The sequence below is a fragment of the Rhinatrema bivittatum genome, chromosome 15 (genome assembly GCF_901001135.1).
Source record: "Rhinatrema bivittatum chromosome 15, aRhiBiv1.1, whole genome shotgun sequence".
Taxonomy (NCBI): Eukaryota; Metazoa; Chordata; class Amphibia; order Gymnophiona; family Rhinatrematidae; genus Rhinatrema; species Rhinatrema bivittatum.
In genome coordinates, this window is record NC_042629.1 from 54,343,607 (window position 1) to 54,358,049 (window position 14,443).

At 41.6% G+C, this 14,443-nt stretch overlaps 1 protein-coding gene across 4 annotated transcripts in view; it reads left to right on the top strand.

The window, feature by feature from the left end:
• IGSF21 (immunoglobin superfamily member 21) overlaps positions 1-14,443 on the top strand; it is a 716,438-nt gene that overhangs the window by 274,097 nt on the left and 427,898 nt on the right. The window contains exon 1 of one of the 4 annotated variants that reach the window (XM_029579030.1): positions 13,605-13,637. The exons of the other annotated variants lie outside the window; for them this stretch is intronic. Coding sequence (XP_029434890.1) covers positions 13,620-13,637 — 18 coding nt within the window. The 5' untranslated portion in view covers positions 13,605-13,619. Of the gene's footprint in view, positions 1-13,604; positions 13,638-14,443 lie in introns of those variants that run through there. 4 annotated transcript variants of the gene reach the window in all.

Sequence of the window (14,443 nt, forward strand, 5' to 3'; positions counted from 1 at the left end):
GATGCTTAGAGCCATAAGCTGTAGCGCAAAATTGTACATTAAATATTAATAAGGTACCTTATGGAGAGGCAGAGTGCCCCGCAAGACACCAGCATAAACTCCCTCAAATGATTTTACTGATGATAAAGCATTATATAGAATTTAGTTATATTAGTTCCAGCTTCCTAAACTAGGTTACATAATTGTCAAAATTTCTATGATTGGCTTTCTATTATAAAGAAATCTGAATGGCCATTTAGTAATTTAATTCTAGTCTCGTATGTAAATGTTTTCTTGCAATTTTGCGGCATTAGTAGCCTTGTCTGTTCTAAGAATATTTTTATAATTTTAAACAGAATGTCAACTGTCCTTGTCCTAGATATGTTTCTTTCTGCATTTTTATCTGGCTTATAGTGTCAGACTGTCTAGTAAAACAAGTACAAGGTTGTAGGACAAATGTCATGTTACAATGTCTTACTTATTAAAGGCTGCCTATGAGCAAAAATCAAAAAGTTAGAACAGGAATAATGACTTCTTGTGTGACCTGTCAAAAACTGTTTTACTTCAACTAAAGGCCTATGAGCAACCACATCACCTCTCAAGACACTTGAAGGTAGTCAACCTTCCTGTTGAGTGACATTGACTCTTTGGCTCAGCAATCTTCAAGGAGGAACTCAGGAGGCAAATAGCAGAGACAGTAACTCAGCTTATGAAGAGGGTCATAAGAACATAAGAACTGGGTCAGACCAAGGACTATCAAGCCCAGCATCCTGTCCCTTGACAGTGACCAATCCAGGTCACAAGTACCTGCCAGATCCCATAAAGTAGATCTAATTCCTCTTGTTCACTCCCAGGGATAGCAATAGCTTTCTTTAGTCTACCTGGCTGCTAATTTATGAACTTTTCCTCCAGGAACTTATCTAAACCTCTTTTAAATAGTTATGCTAGTTACCTTGATCATGTCCTCTGGCAACAGATTCCACAGCTTGAGCACGGAGTGAAAAAGTACTTTCTATGATTTGTTTTGAATTTGCTGATTGTTGGGTTCATGGAGTATCCCCTTATTTTAGTATTATTTGAAAGGGTAAATAACCATCCTGTATTTACCTGCTCCACTCCACTCATGATTTTATAAACTTTTATCATATCCCCTCTCAGCCATCTCTTTTCAAAGCTGAAAAGCACTAGCCTATGTAGCCTCTCATCATGGGAGAGATGTTCCATTTCCTTTATCATGTTTGTTGCCCTCCTTTGCACCTTTTCTTGAGATGGGGCAACCAGATCTGCATATGATACACAAGATGTGGTCTCACCATGACTCAATACAGAGGCAATATATTTTTCATTTTATTCTCCATTCCTTTTTGGATCATACCTAACATTCTGTGCTTTTTTGACCACTGCCATACCCTGAGCTGATTATTTCAAACGTATTGTCCACAAGGACTCCAAGGTCCCTTTCCCAGTTCAGAACCTAGCAATCATGTACCTGTAGTTGGGGTTATTTTTCCCTGTGTATTAAAAGGATCAGCAACCTGTGGTACATGACAGCATTTTTATTGGCACGCAGCAGCAGCTATGATTTTTTTTTTAGGGGGGGGGGGGTGGAGAGGGTCTCATGCTGTCATGATGTGCCCATTGGGTCCCAACCCCCACTGCTCAAGAAGCAGCTGCTGCAGCACAGAAAGGGCCAGGAATCCTGAAGCATATCAACAAAAACTCTAGCAGGGAATTCTTCAGCCTAGAGAAAGCCCTTGGAGCTTTTTCCACAGACTCAAAGATGTACGTTGGAAGTGGCTATGTCCAGAAGGGAAGGCTAGGCTGGAAGTAACTGAGGCAGTGTTGCTGGAACAGTTCCTAGATGGGCTAGAGTGGCCTATGCAGCAGTGGGTGTGCCAACATACAAACTTTACTCTGGAAAGGGTGTTAGAAATTGTGGAGGCCTATTACCAGGCTCAGAAAATGCCTGACTTGTGACAACCCCAGGGGAATCCACTCTACCTTACTAAAGGATGCCAGAGTTGGAGGGAGGGCAAGAGTTCATGATGACCTCTGGGTCAAGACAAGCCTAGCTCCTTACTCTAATCAAAGGAAAGGGGTCATTGTACCCGAGACTGTGCCTGCCAGGAAAATGACCCCAAAATTTTGTGAGACCTGGAGGCCCTTAAAAGGCAGTGTTGTGTGTGGAGTAAGGGGGCAGCCTTCTGTCCTCTGCACTAGACACAGAGATCTTCTTGTGAGGCGACTTGCTGCCAGCAACATATTGGATGACACCTTGCTGGGTCCATCAAGACACAGGGGCCCTTAAAAGTCAGTGCTGTGCAGTGCATCGCCACAGGCACACCTAAGTCACACACCAAAGAGGTGTGTTCCTTATGACTGTTTTTCATTTGGAGGATGGGTAAGAAAAGAAGAGAGAACCTTGTCATTCCCATCAGTTTCCAGTCCGATTCATGGGCCCATGAATTCACATGTCTTATGGTTTACTAAACAATTGCAGGTAACGCTGAATATTGGATTAATTGATGCCTCTTTGAGTTTGGAAGACCGTTCTCCCCCTGACCATGCCTCAACATATGGAGAGGACATGAGATTTTTGGCTTGTTGTACCTGCTTCCAACAGGTTTTCTTTGATGGAGCCCTCTGCTGCCAGTTAGGGTAATCTGACTGAGAATTGCTCACCCTTGAGAGCCTTTAATGGGGAGGGAATTGAGATATTGACATCAGATTCAGTTAATCTGCAAGGTCAGAATAGTTCTGTGGGCAATGGGTTTCCATCTCCTGTTAACCCTCCTCAGACTATAGGTATATAGATATTAAGCCATCTCTGGAGCCAGGAAATGTAACACTTTAAGATATCTGGTGGATTGTATTTTGTTTGTTCAGAGGATCACAACACTACAGTTAACTAGCTTTGTGTTCTGCAGAAGCTTCAGCTAAATTGCTTGATTTGGATATGTTGACTGGTTACTTGAAACTGTTTAGCTCATACCTATACAGTTTCGTATGGTAGAAATAGAATATCTGTTGGTATAAAAGATAATTTGATTTATTAAAAATGTAAAATTCTAGAGAATAAGTTTTGCTCTAAAAATCTACGTTTGTTACATTTTCCAAAGGCTTATATTTCAGGCGTTGAATTATCTAGGAAGTATGTTGAGGAAACATTGCAATTTTCTTCTGGATAAAGTGTTCCATTTAGCTAATACACTTTTATCTACCAGATAAGTTTAGAGTTGAGAGTGAGAAGGAAGGTGCTATTGATGTTTTAGCTCCTCTCCCAAGTTCTGACATTTCTCAATTTCTTCAGTCTTCATGTGATTACAAAAGTTGCACTGGTACTTATGTTGTTTCTTTCTTTATTATCTGATAAGGATAGAGAACTTTTTCCACTAGTATTTTAGACACAAAAATAGCCTATTTTGTAGGCAGACAATCCAGGTCTTCCCAGATGTAGCCAAAGAGAGAGAATTGAGGAGGAAGGTGCTTCTTTAGTTTAAAATCTAAAGTTCTCTCTCTGGGTGCTTAACTTTATGTTAAATGTCTATGCAACTGTCTAGTGGGATTTCAGGGTAGCAAGTTTGTCATCTTAGATTCCTCTCATCTTGAAACTTTTAATATAGATAACTTCCCAGGCTAAGGCAGATTTAGGATGAGAAGGACTCTTAAGGGTGATTTCCTAGCTGAGAGCTCTAGAAATGATTGTTTAGCTGTCTTTCATTATCATGTGGAATTGATCTCAATTTCTTTTTTTTTTCTTTATTGTATTTTCTGTGATATGCCTGAGTGTTTCATGGTTTTGATTCAAAACTTAGACTAAATGGAAAAAAAAGATTTATACCTAATTACTCAGAGAAGGCTGAACAAATCATGTGGCTGTTGAGGGAGAAAGTCCAGTGGTCTGCCAAAGCAGGAAAGGCCTTCCAGGCTCTTAAACAGGCCATGCTTTCAGAACCAGTCCCAATCAGTCCAGGCTTCACCAAACCCTTTACAGTGCAAAGCAGCGCCTTGGAAGTGGGCTTGGGACAGTATTGGCGCAAGAGGAGGGGGGCCAAGAACACACCATGATGTATATTAGCTGGAAGCTGATGCCCTGGGAGAGCTGATACTCAACAGTCGAAGGAGGGCTTGGTAGTCAAGTGGATCTGTTTGACACTGAAAGCGTGGGATGGAAGTGAGAGGAGTTGGGCAGAAGAAGAAGAAAGCACAGGGTGGGAGATGGATGAGAGCACAGGGCTGGAGCACTTGGGAGGGAAAAGCTCGGATAGAGAACACTGGACAAGGGGGGGAAGAGCGAGAGGACTGTGAGGGAAGGGAGCGTGGGGCGAGTGCATTTGGTAGAAAGGAATTATGGGCCGACGGCTCTGGGCGGGATGGGGGGATGAGTAGTGGGTGAGGGTAGAGAGTGAAGTGTGAGAACGTTTGGTGTGGGGACCTTGGCACGAGAGAGGAGCGGCTGGGACTGAGAAGAGACATTTGGCAGGGAGGAGGGGTTAAGAGCATTGGCTGGAAAGGCTGAGAGGACTGGGCATAGTGTGGGTGGTTAGCAGGGAGGAGAAAAGGGGTTGTCTTTTTTTTTTTTTAATTGGGGTTCCCAAAGTGAAAACTTGCACCGGGGCCCAAGTGATCCCTGCTTTTGCCACTGCCTGTGATCTGTGGGCAGTGAATCCTCGCTTACCTCGTATGCTTGAGTGTCTGTGTACGTGCCTGCCTTCTGTGGGCAGTAATCCCTCGCCTGCTTCCTGTGCTTCAGTGGCTGTAATACGCGCCTGTGTTTTAATCACCTCTTCCCCATCTGTGCGAATCCCGCTGCTCTGAGCTCCTGCATAATCCCTCTCAGACTCTGCTGGCCTACATCCCTCCTTTCTCTTTCTCATATGGATGCAAAAACCAGAGGGACTGCATCATGGAGATTTACAGAATTCAGGGAGGAAGGAAGATAATTGCAGTCTCTTATCTGAGGAGCTAAGCGCAAGGATTTAGAGTGAAAGAGATGTGAATTAGCACTGCAAGACCCCAAACAAATCCTCCTCATTTTTCCCATTTTATTTTTCTCATTTTCCTTCTTTTATCCTTTCTACCATGGGCCTTTATTTCACTTAGAAACAGTGATGAAAATGGATAGTATGTTTTACCAAAACTCTTGGTCTCAGATAATTACACATCAGACAACGGTTATTTTAAGGGGAGGATGAAAAGAAGAATCTTCCAAACGCATGCTTGCAACAGGCTGGATAATAAGCTTCCTCTTTCTTTTGTTGTGATTACTGTCTTTAAACTAAAATTAATTTTCTCAAGTGTCGAGACATGCATGCAGTACAGTTAGCCACATTTAGGGGACTTTTAGGCCTAGCTGGCAACTCGCCGCAGCAAAACTAGCTCACGGAGTCTCATTAGGGCAGCCTCTTCCCTGGATGACTCTTGAGGTCACGTGGTAGGCAGCAAGCGTTTCTCACATGCAGCTATGTCTCTGCTTCTGCTGCTGGATGGACACCCAGTAGCTCCCCAGGAGAGAATCTCTTTCCTTCCCTTCCTTACTCCCTCCCCAGGCCACACTGGAGGGAGCAGAGTAAAGCATGCAATATTTCATTTGGACTGGAAACATTAGCAAGCTGCATATCATTTAGAAAGATATGAACAGACTGTGTTGAGTGGAAGAATGAATGTGGTTGAATGTGCAGAGATTGGTACCGTTAAAGGTAAAAGAGAAATCTGGGCCAGTAATTGTTGAAATTAGGGTTGCCAACTGTTAAAATTTTCTTCAGAAATTGGGGGGAGGGGTGTCTGGAAGCCAGTAAGAGGGTTAAAATGTCTGAAAACTTTCTAGATTTTAGCCCTCACGAGTCCAGCTGCAGCCGGCACAACCTGAAAGCAAACAGCTGAACCTTTCCACTGATCCTCTGCCGCCCCGTGCCCTGGCATCTTGTCTGCTTGCTCCTTCTCTCACTCAGCTGGTGCCTTTAATAAGGTAATTGATGCTTTTTGTCTCTTCTGTCCCTCCTGGCGCACTATTCAAATATCAGCTGTTTGAATTGCATGGGGCGCCTTAGCTGATGTTTGAATGTGTGCAGAAGAGGTGACGGCACTGGCTGCATGAGCAAACATTCATAAGAATATATTAAGTCAGACTGAGGGTCCATTAAGACCAGTATCCTGTTTTCAACAATGACCGATCCAGGTCACAAGTACCTGGCAAGATCGCAAACAGATACATCCCCCATGCTGCTAATGCCCAGGGATAAGTACTGGCTTTTATCAAGTCCCTTTGGTTAATAAGTTTATGAACTTCTCCTCCAAGAACTTGTCAAGCCATTTTAAAATCTATTTATGTAAGCTGCCTTTACAGCATCTTCCAGCAGTGAATTCCAGAGCTTAATTGTTCATTGACTGAAAGAATTTTCTCTGATTTGTTTAAATCTACTTACTAACCTCATGGAGTGTCCCCTAGTTTGTGTTTTTTGAAGAGTAAATAATCCACATTCCATTCATAATTTTATAGACCTCTATCTTATCCCCCCTCAACCATTTCTTATCCAATCTGAACCGCTCTAACCGCTTTAGTTTTTCCTCATAGGGGAGCCATTCTATCCCCTTTATCATTTTGGATGCCCTTCTCTGTACTTTTCCCAGTTCAGCTATATCTTTTTTGAGATGAAGCAACCAGAATTTCATACAGTATTCTAGGTGCAGTCTCAACATGGAGCAATACGGAGGTATGATGATATTTCCTATTTTATTCTCCATGCCTTTTCCAATAATTCCCAACATTGTTTGCTTTTTTGACCACTGCCACACACTGAGTCGAGGATTGAAGTATTGTCCATGACTATGCTTTGATCCTTTTCCTGGGTGGTTACTCCTAATATGAATCTAAAATTGTGTTTCCTTATGTGCATCAATTTGGACTTGTTCATATTAAATTTCATCTGCCATTCGGATACCCAGTCTTTCATTCTCACATGGTCTATCTGCAATTTCTCACAAACTGCTTGTGATTTACTACTTGGAATAATTTTGTGTTGTGGTAGAGAAGAAGAGCATTAAGGACTGTCCTAAAAAAAAAAAATGGTGCTTCCATTTTCACTGGTGAAATCTATAGGCCTCAAACAGAAGAACTGGACAGATATCTGGTTGAAGGCATCCAAAAGGTAGGAAAGACCGGAGAAGTTTTACTTGTTGGAGATTTTAATCTGCCAGGTGTGGATTGGAGCATCCCTTCTGCAGCATCTACAAGAAGTAGAGAGAGTGGATGCACTTCAAGGGGCTCTGCTCAAACAAATGGTAGTGGAGCCCACTGGGGGGGGTGATACTCAACCTAGTGCTCACTAATAGGGATATTGTGTCTAATGTCCGGGAAGGTGTCTACATGAGCACCAGTGATCATCAGATGGTATGGTTGGCTATCTTGAATAGGATATAGAGAAGTAACACAAAGACCCAAGTTTTGAATTACAAAAATATGGACTCTATCAAAATGGAATATACCTGGAGGAAGAACTAGAAAATTGGGAGAAAATGAATAAGGTAAAATGACAGCTAAATTAAAGAGCTATTGCAAAGGCAACAAATCTATATGTTAAAGTAAACAAAAGTAAGAGGAAAAAGAAACTCATCTGGTTCTCAAAATAGATGACTGAAAAAATAAGACAAAAAGAACAGCATTCAAAAGATATAAAGGATCCCAAAAAGAGTAAAACGGGGAAGGAATATATGGTGAAACTGAGGGAGACTAAGTAAAATCAGGAAAGCAAAAGGACAAGTGGAAGAGAGGATTGCCAAAGAGGTAAAGTGAGGTGCAAAACACTTTTCAGATATAGCAGAGAAAGAAGGAAGGCCCGAAGTGGTCTAGAGAATTTGAAAGGTGACAAGGAGCAATGTGTAGAGAGAGAGACAAAGAAATGGCAGAAATATTAAACAAATACATCAGTGCAGTGTTTACTAAAGAAGACCCTGGAGAAGGGACAGTTGCAGGTTGACAAGATCATAGAATTGGTGAGGTTGACAAAATTCCATTTACAAAAAATGTATAGAAAGAGCTAATAAAACTGAAAGTGCATATGGTCATGGGGCCAGATGAGGTACATCTCAGAATACTAAGGGAGATCAGAGATATGATGGGGGAATCTGCTGAAAGACCTGTTCATTAGATTCCTGGAAATGGGAGTGGTGCCACAAGATTGGAGAAGAGCAGTTGTGGTCCTGTTTCATAAAGCGTGGTAGCAGAGAAAAAAATATAAACTACAGGCCAGTTAGCTTCGCCTTGGTAATGGGAAAATTAATGGAGACTCTCCTGAAGGAAAGGATAATGAACTATCTACAATGTGATAGGTTGCTGGACATGGGGCAGCATGGATTCACCAGGGCAAAGTCCAATCAAACAATTCAGGTTTTTTTGATTGGGTGACTAGAGAATTGGATCAAGGAAGAGTACTCAGTGTGTCTTACTTGGATTTCAGCAAAGCTTTTGAATACAGTCTCACATAGGGGGCTCGTGAATGAGAAGCTTGGAAGTGAGCACTGAGATGGTGGGAGTGGATTACAAACTGGTTGACTGACAGGAGGTAGTGTGTAATGGTAAATGTAACCTACTCTGGAGTGCCAAAGGGATCGGTTTTGGGACCAGTTGTATTAAATATCTGAGTGACAATGCGGAAGGGATAGAAGGAATGATATAAGATCTGCAACAGAGTGGAAATGCCTGAAAGAATAGAGAGAATAAGTGATTTAAGAAAGCTTGAAGTGATCAAAGATTTGACAGCTGGGATTCAAAATGTCAAGAAGTACAGTGTCATGCATCTTGGGTACAGTAATACAAAAGACCTGTATGTGATGGGATATGTAAAACTAATGTGCACAGACTGGGAGAGATCTTGGGGTAATAGTGTCTGCAATCTGAAGGCAAAGAAGCTATGTGACAAGGCACAAGCTAAATCCAGAAGAATGCTGGGTTACATAGAGGGGAATAACAAGTAAGAAAAAGGAGGTAATAATGGCCTTGTACAGGTCTTTGGTGAAGCCTCACTTGGAGTACTGTGTTTAGTTCTGGAGCTCGTTTCTCAAAAAAGATAGAGATGGGATGGAGGCAGTTCAGAGAAGGGTATCAGAAATGATGTGGGATCTATATCAAAGAGAGCCCAAAGGATCTGAATATATGTACACTCTAGAAGAAAGAAGATGCAGGGGAGATATGATACAGAACTTGAGATACCTGAAAAGTTTTAATGATGCACAAACTTCAAACCTTTTCTGTTGGAAAGCAAACTATAGAACTAAGAGTCACAAAATGAAACTTCTAGGGGGGGATGACTCAGAACCAACACCAGGAAATGTTTCTTCATGAAAATGGTGGTAGATGCTTGGAAAGCCCTTCAGGAAGAGGTGGCGAGGATGAAAACAGTAAACAGATTCAAAAGGGCATGGGATAAATACTGTAGATCCCTAAAGACTAGAGGGGTGGACATGAAAAGAAAGGTGCATGCGGGTAACCTGCATGGAATGGCAGTTACTACTCTTAACAGAAGGCATGGGGATTACTACCCTTAGCCAATTAGCCTTAATGCTTTTGGCGCAACTTCAACATTGCTCTTCGCTTAACGGCAGGGGGAATAAGGGGAATTGGATTGGGAAGACAGCTAACATTGGGCCCCCAACTTTTATTGTCCTGAATACTGATATGTAGATGTTTGCTGGTCTCTGCATGTATGAAAGAATGTCTGTGAGAGAAATTTTGTGCCTTACCCCCTCCTTTCACCAATGAGTGACAATCTCAAAAGTTCCCAGGTATAGAAAGCAGGGGATAATTTTAATCCTTATTAATTATTGGTGTTTGTTTATTGTATGGTCTGTTTTGAAATATTTTATTTATCCCACCCTTCCTCTAATTCCTTCATTAGCTGTTTTGAAATATTTTTTTTTATTAGAAAAGTTTTTCTGTTATGATTGTTTTATGTTTCTAGATGTTTGTTTTATGAGGCATGGTGACGTTTGTTTTTCCAGTGTTGTACTGCATACAGACAAACAATCTAACAAGGTTTCCAGGTCAATTTGTTGATTTTCAGACACCACATAAATAAATGTAATTTCTATTATAAAAAAATATGTAGGACCACTGCCAACTGGATCTGCATAAGTCAGACCCAACATAGGAGGAGTCACATTGCTTTATTTAATATTTCTTAGAGTCTTTTTCAAAAAATATTGCCATGGGAAATGGAAAAAATTCAAACAAAGCCACAAACAGATTTTGTCCCAAATGAATTAGAATGGGCCAAGGAATTACAGAAGAGATTTGCCAATAGGCAATGCCAGGAAGGCCTGCAATTCACCATGGGGGGGGGGGGGGGGGGAGATAAGGTCTGGGTTTCTATGAGGGTTTCTATGTCACGCCTGAGCCCTGTCTCCCGCTTGGTAAGCCCTGGCAGCTGTCTGCACCCAAAAGTTCAAAGTGCTCTTTTTAGGGCATAATTTGTGCATATTAATTTATGTACATACTTTTAAGAATCAAAATTATGTGTATAAAATCCCAACTTCATCCCACAGTTTCAAAGTAAGTCATTTAAGGGAATAAACCTCTGTTTTATGTTAATAAATGGCTTTGTTAAATTACCCCCTATATTATCATCTATGGCGTTAAAGCTTCTCTGGCTGTACGAGAGAACACGAAAATATGGAAAGGAATCTGACTTTTGCCAGCTGCATCATGCAGTCTGGGGGAAAATAGTTAGGTAATATGGTCTCAGCAAAGAAGACTTTACATTTCATTCCTTTAGAGAAGAAATAGAAGTAAAATGTTCTGAAGCAGCATGCAGGGAATAATGAGGAGGGAATGACCAGGCACCAGCCAGGGCCCCCCAAATACCATCCAGAAGAAGAGAGATTCCCTAATATGTGTCATGGCAAAAACCGTACGCGAGGCAGAGCCTGAAGGCATTTCCTGACAATGTCAGTTTTCAGTCAAAGTATGGAAACAGGTATCGCGTCTCATAAAAGTTCCCTTAATTAAAAACAAACAAACAACTTATGCTCAGGTGGTACAGGGCCTGTGTAACAAAATGAGATGTTTCTTGTCCCTTACAAAATATGAATTACAAGAACATATTCTAGAAGTGCAAATAACAGAAGGTATTAATTTATAACTGCAAATTGAAATGGAGAAAACGTTATCAAAAAATTGTGGAAAGGAATTAGTTTCATGAAATTGTTTTTGGTTTTCTGTTCCGGTTATTTACTACTGATTTTTTTTTTTTGTCTAATAGAAGTGAATTTATGGCCTGGCTAGATGCAGAGGCAACTGACTCAGGTCGTCCTTCTAGCATTTACGGCCCCTGGGAGGGGTGGGAGTGTGGGGAAATTATCCATAGAGATGGTTCAGCGGTGGCAGTGACTGGATGTTGGATCCATGACGACTGCGGGATTCCAGGAGCTCAGTGCGTGGCCCCAAGCTGAGAGCCTAAAACAGGGACTGCCCTGGGAAAGTGACAGACACCCCCCCCCCCCACACACACACATGTTGTCTGGAGAGACTGCATCTAATGATAGGGTGATTTAGCCTCCACGGCTGTGCAGTCTTTAACCTCTCTTTTAAGGGTGCCAATTAGCATCGGAAGTGTTTCCGGTCATGCTTAAGGATAGTTACTTTTCCTAGCATTTAAGTATATGGGCACCTGGGGACTGAGCTGAGACAATCCACTCATTTTCTGGAGATAATGAGATGGCTTTAAAATGAAAGTAAGTTTGTTACTTTCAAGCTCTACTCCTCCCTCCCCCCCCCCCCCCCCCCCCCCCCCCCTATGACTTTTGCCTTGGACACCCCCTAGCTGAACCTACCATCCTTTTATCACCTCCTTAGTCCTCACTAAGAGCCAACTCATCCTTTAAGATGTTATCTTGTTACCTCTTGCAGTTATATTTTGTATTGTTACTCTTGCAGTTTGACCTGTACTTCCAGTGCTTTACTGTGTTGTCCCTTCCCTAACTCCCTGTTATGATGTACTTTCACTTCTGTTGTTAAAATGTGAACCGACATGGTTTCCTACTAATGCCGGTATAAAATAAAAGTTTATAAATAAATAAACTTGATCTGGATTTTACCCTGTGACTTGGATATGAAAGGCTGGTTTAACTCTATGCCATCCAGCCCCTCTCATAGAAATGCCTCACTTCTAATGCTATTTCATTAGATTTCTAAAGTGCTACTAGACATAAGCAGCGCTGGGGTCCATCCCTGCTCCACGGCACTTACACAGGCCAATGCAGTAATTTGGGCGCAAAGAAAACGTACGTGGGTTTTCAGCACATGTTTTTAGTGCTCAGATTACTTAAAAAAAATAAAAAAATAAAAAAAAATTCCCAATTCAGTAAGCTAGTGCTGTGCTAATGCACTGTGAGCAAAAATAACGCGCCAAAACCTTAATGTGGGTTCGGCACAGGCCAAATGCACGTTTTAACTCGGGAAGGGAGGAGGCATCCTGACAGGCTACCACCACTGTTAGTAGGACTAGCGATGAACCGTGCCAGGTAGCTGGATATGTACTGATTTATGTGGCTATCTGGCAGGTGCTTCCTGCTGCCAGATAGATGGATAAATCGATATTTATCTGGCTATGTGCCGGTGGTGGCTGCCGCCACTTCCTCGGATGAGTCAGTATTTACCTGGGTAAGTGATGGCAACTGTCGCCACTTATCTGGATAAGTCAGTAATTATCCGGTTAAGTGGCAGAGGCTGCTGGTATTTACCTGGAGAGTTCCTGACTATTTTTTAAGCTTTTATTCATTTTTACTATTTTTTTTTTTTTCATAGCTCTGGAAACTTAACTCCAGCCATAACCCAGGAGTTGAGTTTCCAGCGCTGAAAAAGGTACACTAGCCTGATGCAGTCTCTCTAAATCAGGGAGTACTACTTCATGCCCTCATTTATATGGGGTTTCCATGCAAGAGTGCCAATCAGTACTCCCGTTTTAGGAACGCATATCTTCTGCGTGCAAAACTCCTTGCTGCATAGGCAGGTAAGTAATGCACCCAGGAAACGAGTGCTCAAATGCAGGCAGAAAAGCGCATTTGAATGCACCTTTCTGCACCTGCCTGACCCATCTAATGAAAACACGTGGCAAATGAGTATATTTCTTGTAGAGATATGGTTAGGATTTAAAACCAGCTTCAAAAAGGCGAGTTGTTAATCGGAATTGCATTCCAAGCATACCACACGAGGTGGAAAGTGTGGAGTGAGGAGTTGGCGTTGGAGGAGAAGGGCACAGATAAGACTGACGTGCTCCACAAACAGAGTGAACGAGGTATGTGAAGAGAGGGGAAAAGAGAGCAAGAGCAGGTAATGAGGAGCTGCAAAGTGAATGCATTTATAGGCAAGCAAATATTTGTAGGCTGATGTCCTAAATATCTTAAGCTAGTACTGGCTTCTTTATACCGATGGGAGCCTTAAGGTCTTCTGATCAAGGGGAGTCTGTCATATTGCCATTAAAGGAATGTCTTACGCAGATAGTCATTTTTAGTCACCGGGCTCAGGTTATGAAATAGCCTCCCTCTGTCTCTCAGATTAGAATCTGAAATTTAAAAAAAAGATTTTTTTTTTCCAGAGAGTTGAATACACAGTTATTTTTGGAGACCTACTAAGATGTGGTAGCCTGATGGAAGCATTGGAGGAGGTGAGAAAGATGTGAGGGGGGGAATTGAGGGGATTATATTGATCATTTAGATATATTTTATCTATTAATGTGTAACAATGCTGCTACAGATGGTCACTTATAAATATTAAATGCTTAATGTTTATGATTGTAATCCGACTTGTGCAGTTCTGTTGAGAATAGCAGAAAATAAATTATTTAAATAAATGAACAGCACGAGGAGCTTGACAGAAGCAGACAGGAAGCCAATTTAGCAACTTGAGAAGAGGGTTTACATGGTGATAGTGCTGTTGAAGGAAGATAAGTTGTGCAGCCAAAGGTCTTAATTATGAGAACCAGATTAATCTAAAAGATAGCAAATTACCTGCAAATAGCATTTGGTTTTGTTTGTGTAGTGATATCAAAAAGTATGCATTTTGAAACTTCAAAGAGGTCATTTAGTACTGGTGAGAATCTTAGCTTCCCATTTGTGACAGTGGCATTAGCAAGTTGTTGGAAGAGAGACTGTGGAAAAAAAAAATATGTATGATGATGTCCATGAATAAGCGGATGGGAGGAGAGAGGGTTTGGGCTCTCAGCTTGCTGCTCTAACTACAAGGCCACCTTGCTGGGGCCTACATTTCTGCTCAGAAGTTTGGTTATTTTTTCCCTTTTGGAATGTTAAATCAGATTTCCAGCAGTCATGAGACAAAACATTTACAAACCTCTTCCGTTCAGTCATGCAATATAAATTTAAAGCTCCTTGGATATACATCATACTCTGAAACAGGTAAAGTTTATATGTGAAACAACAATGGGCTAGAGAATGCAAAACCAATGATGTGGAC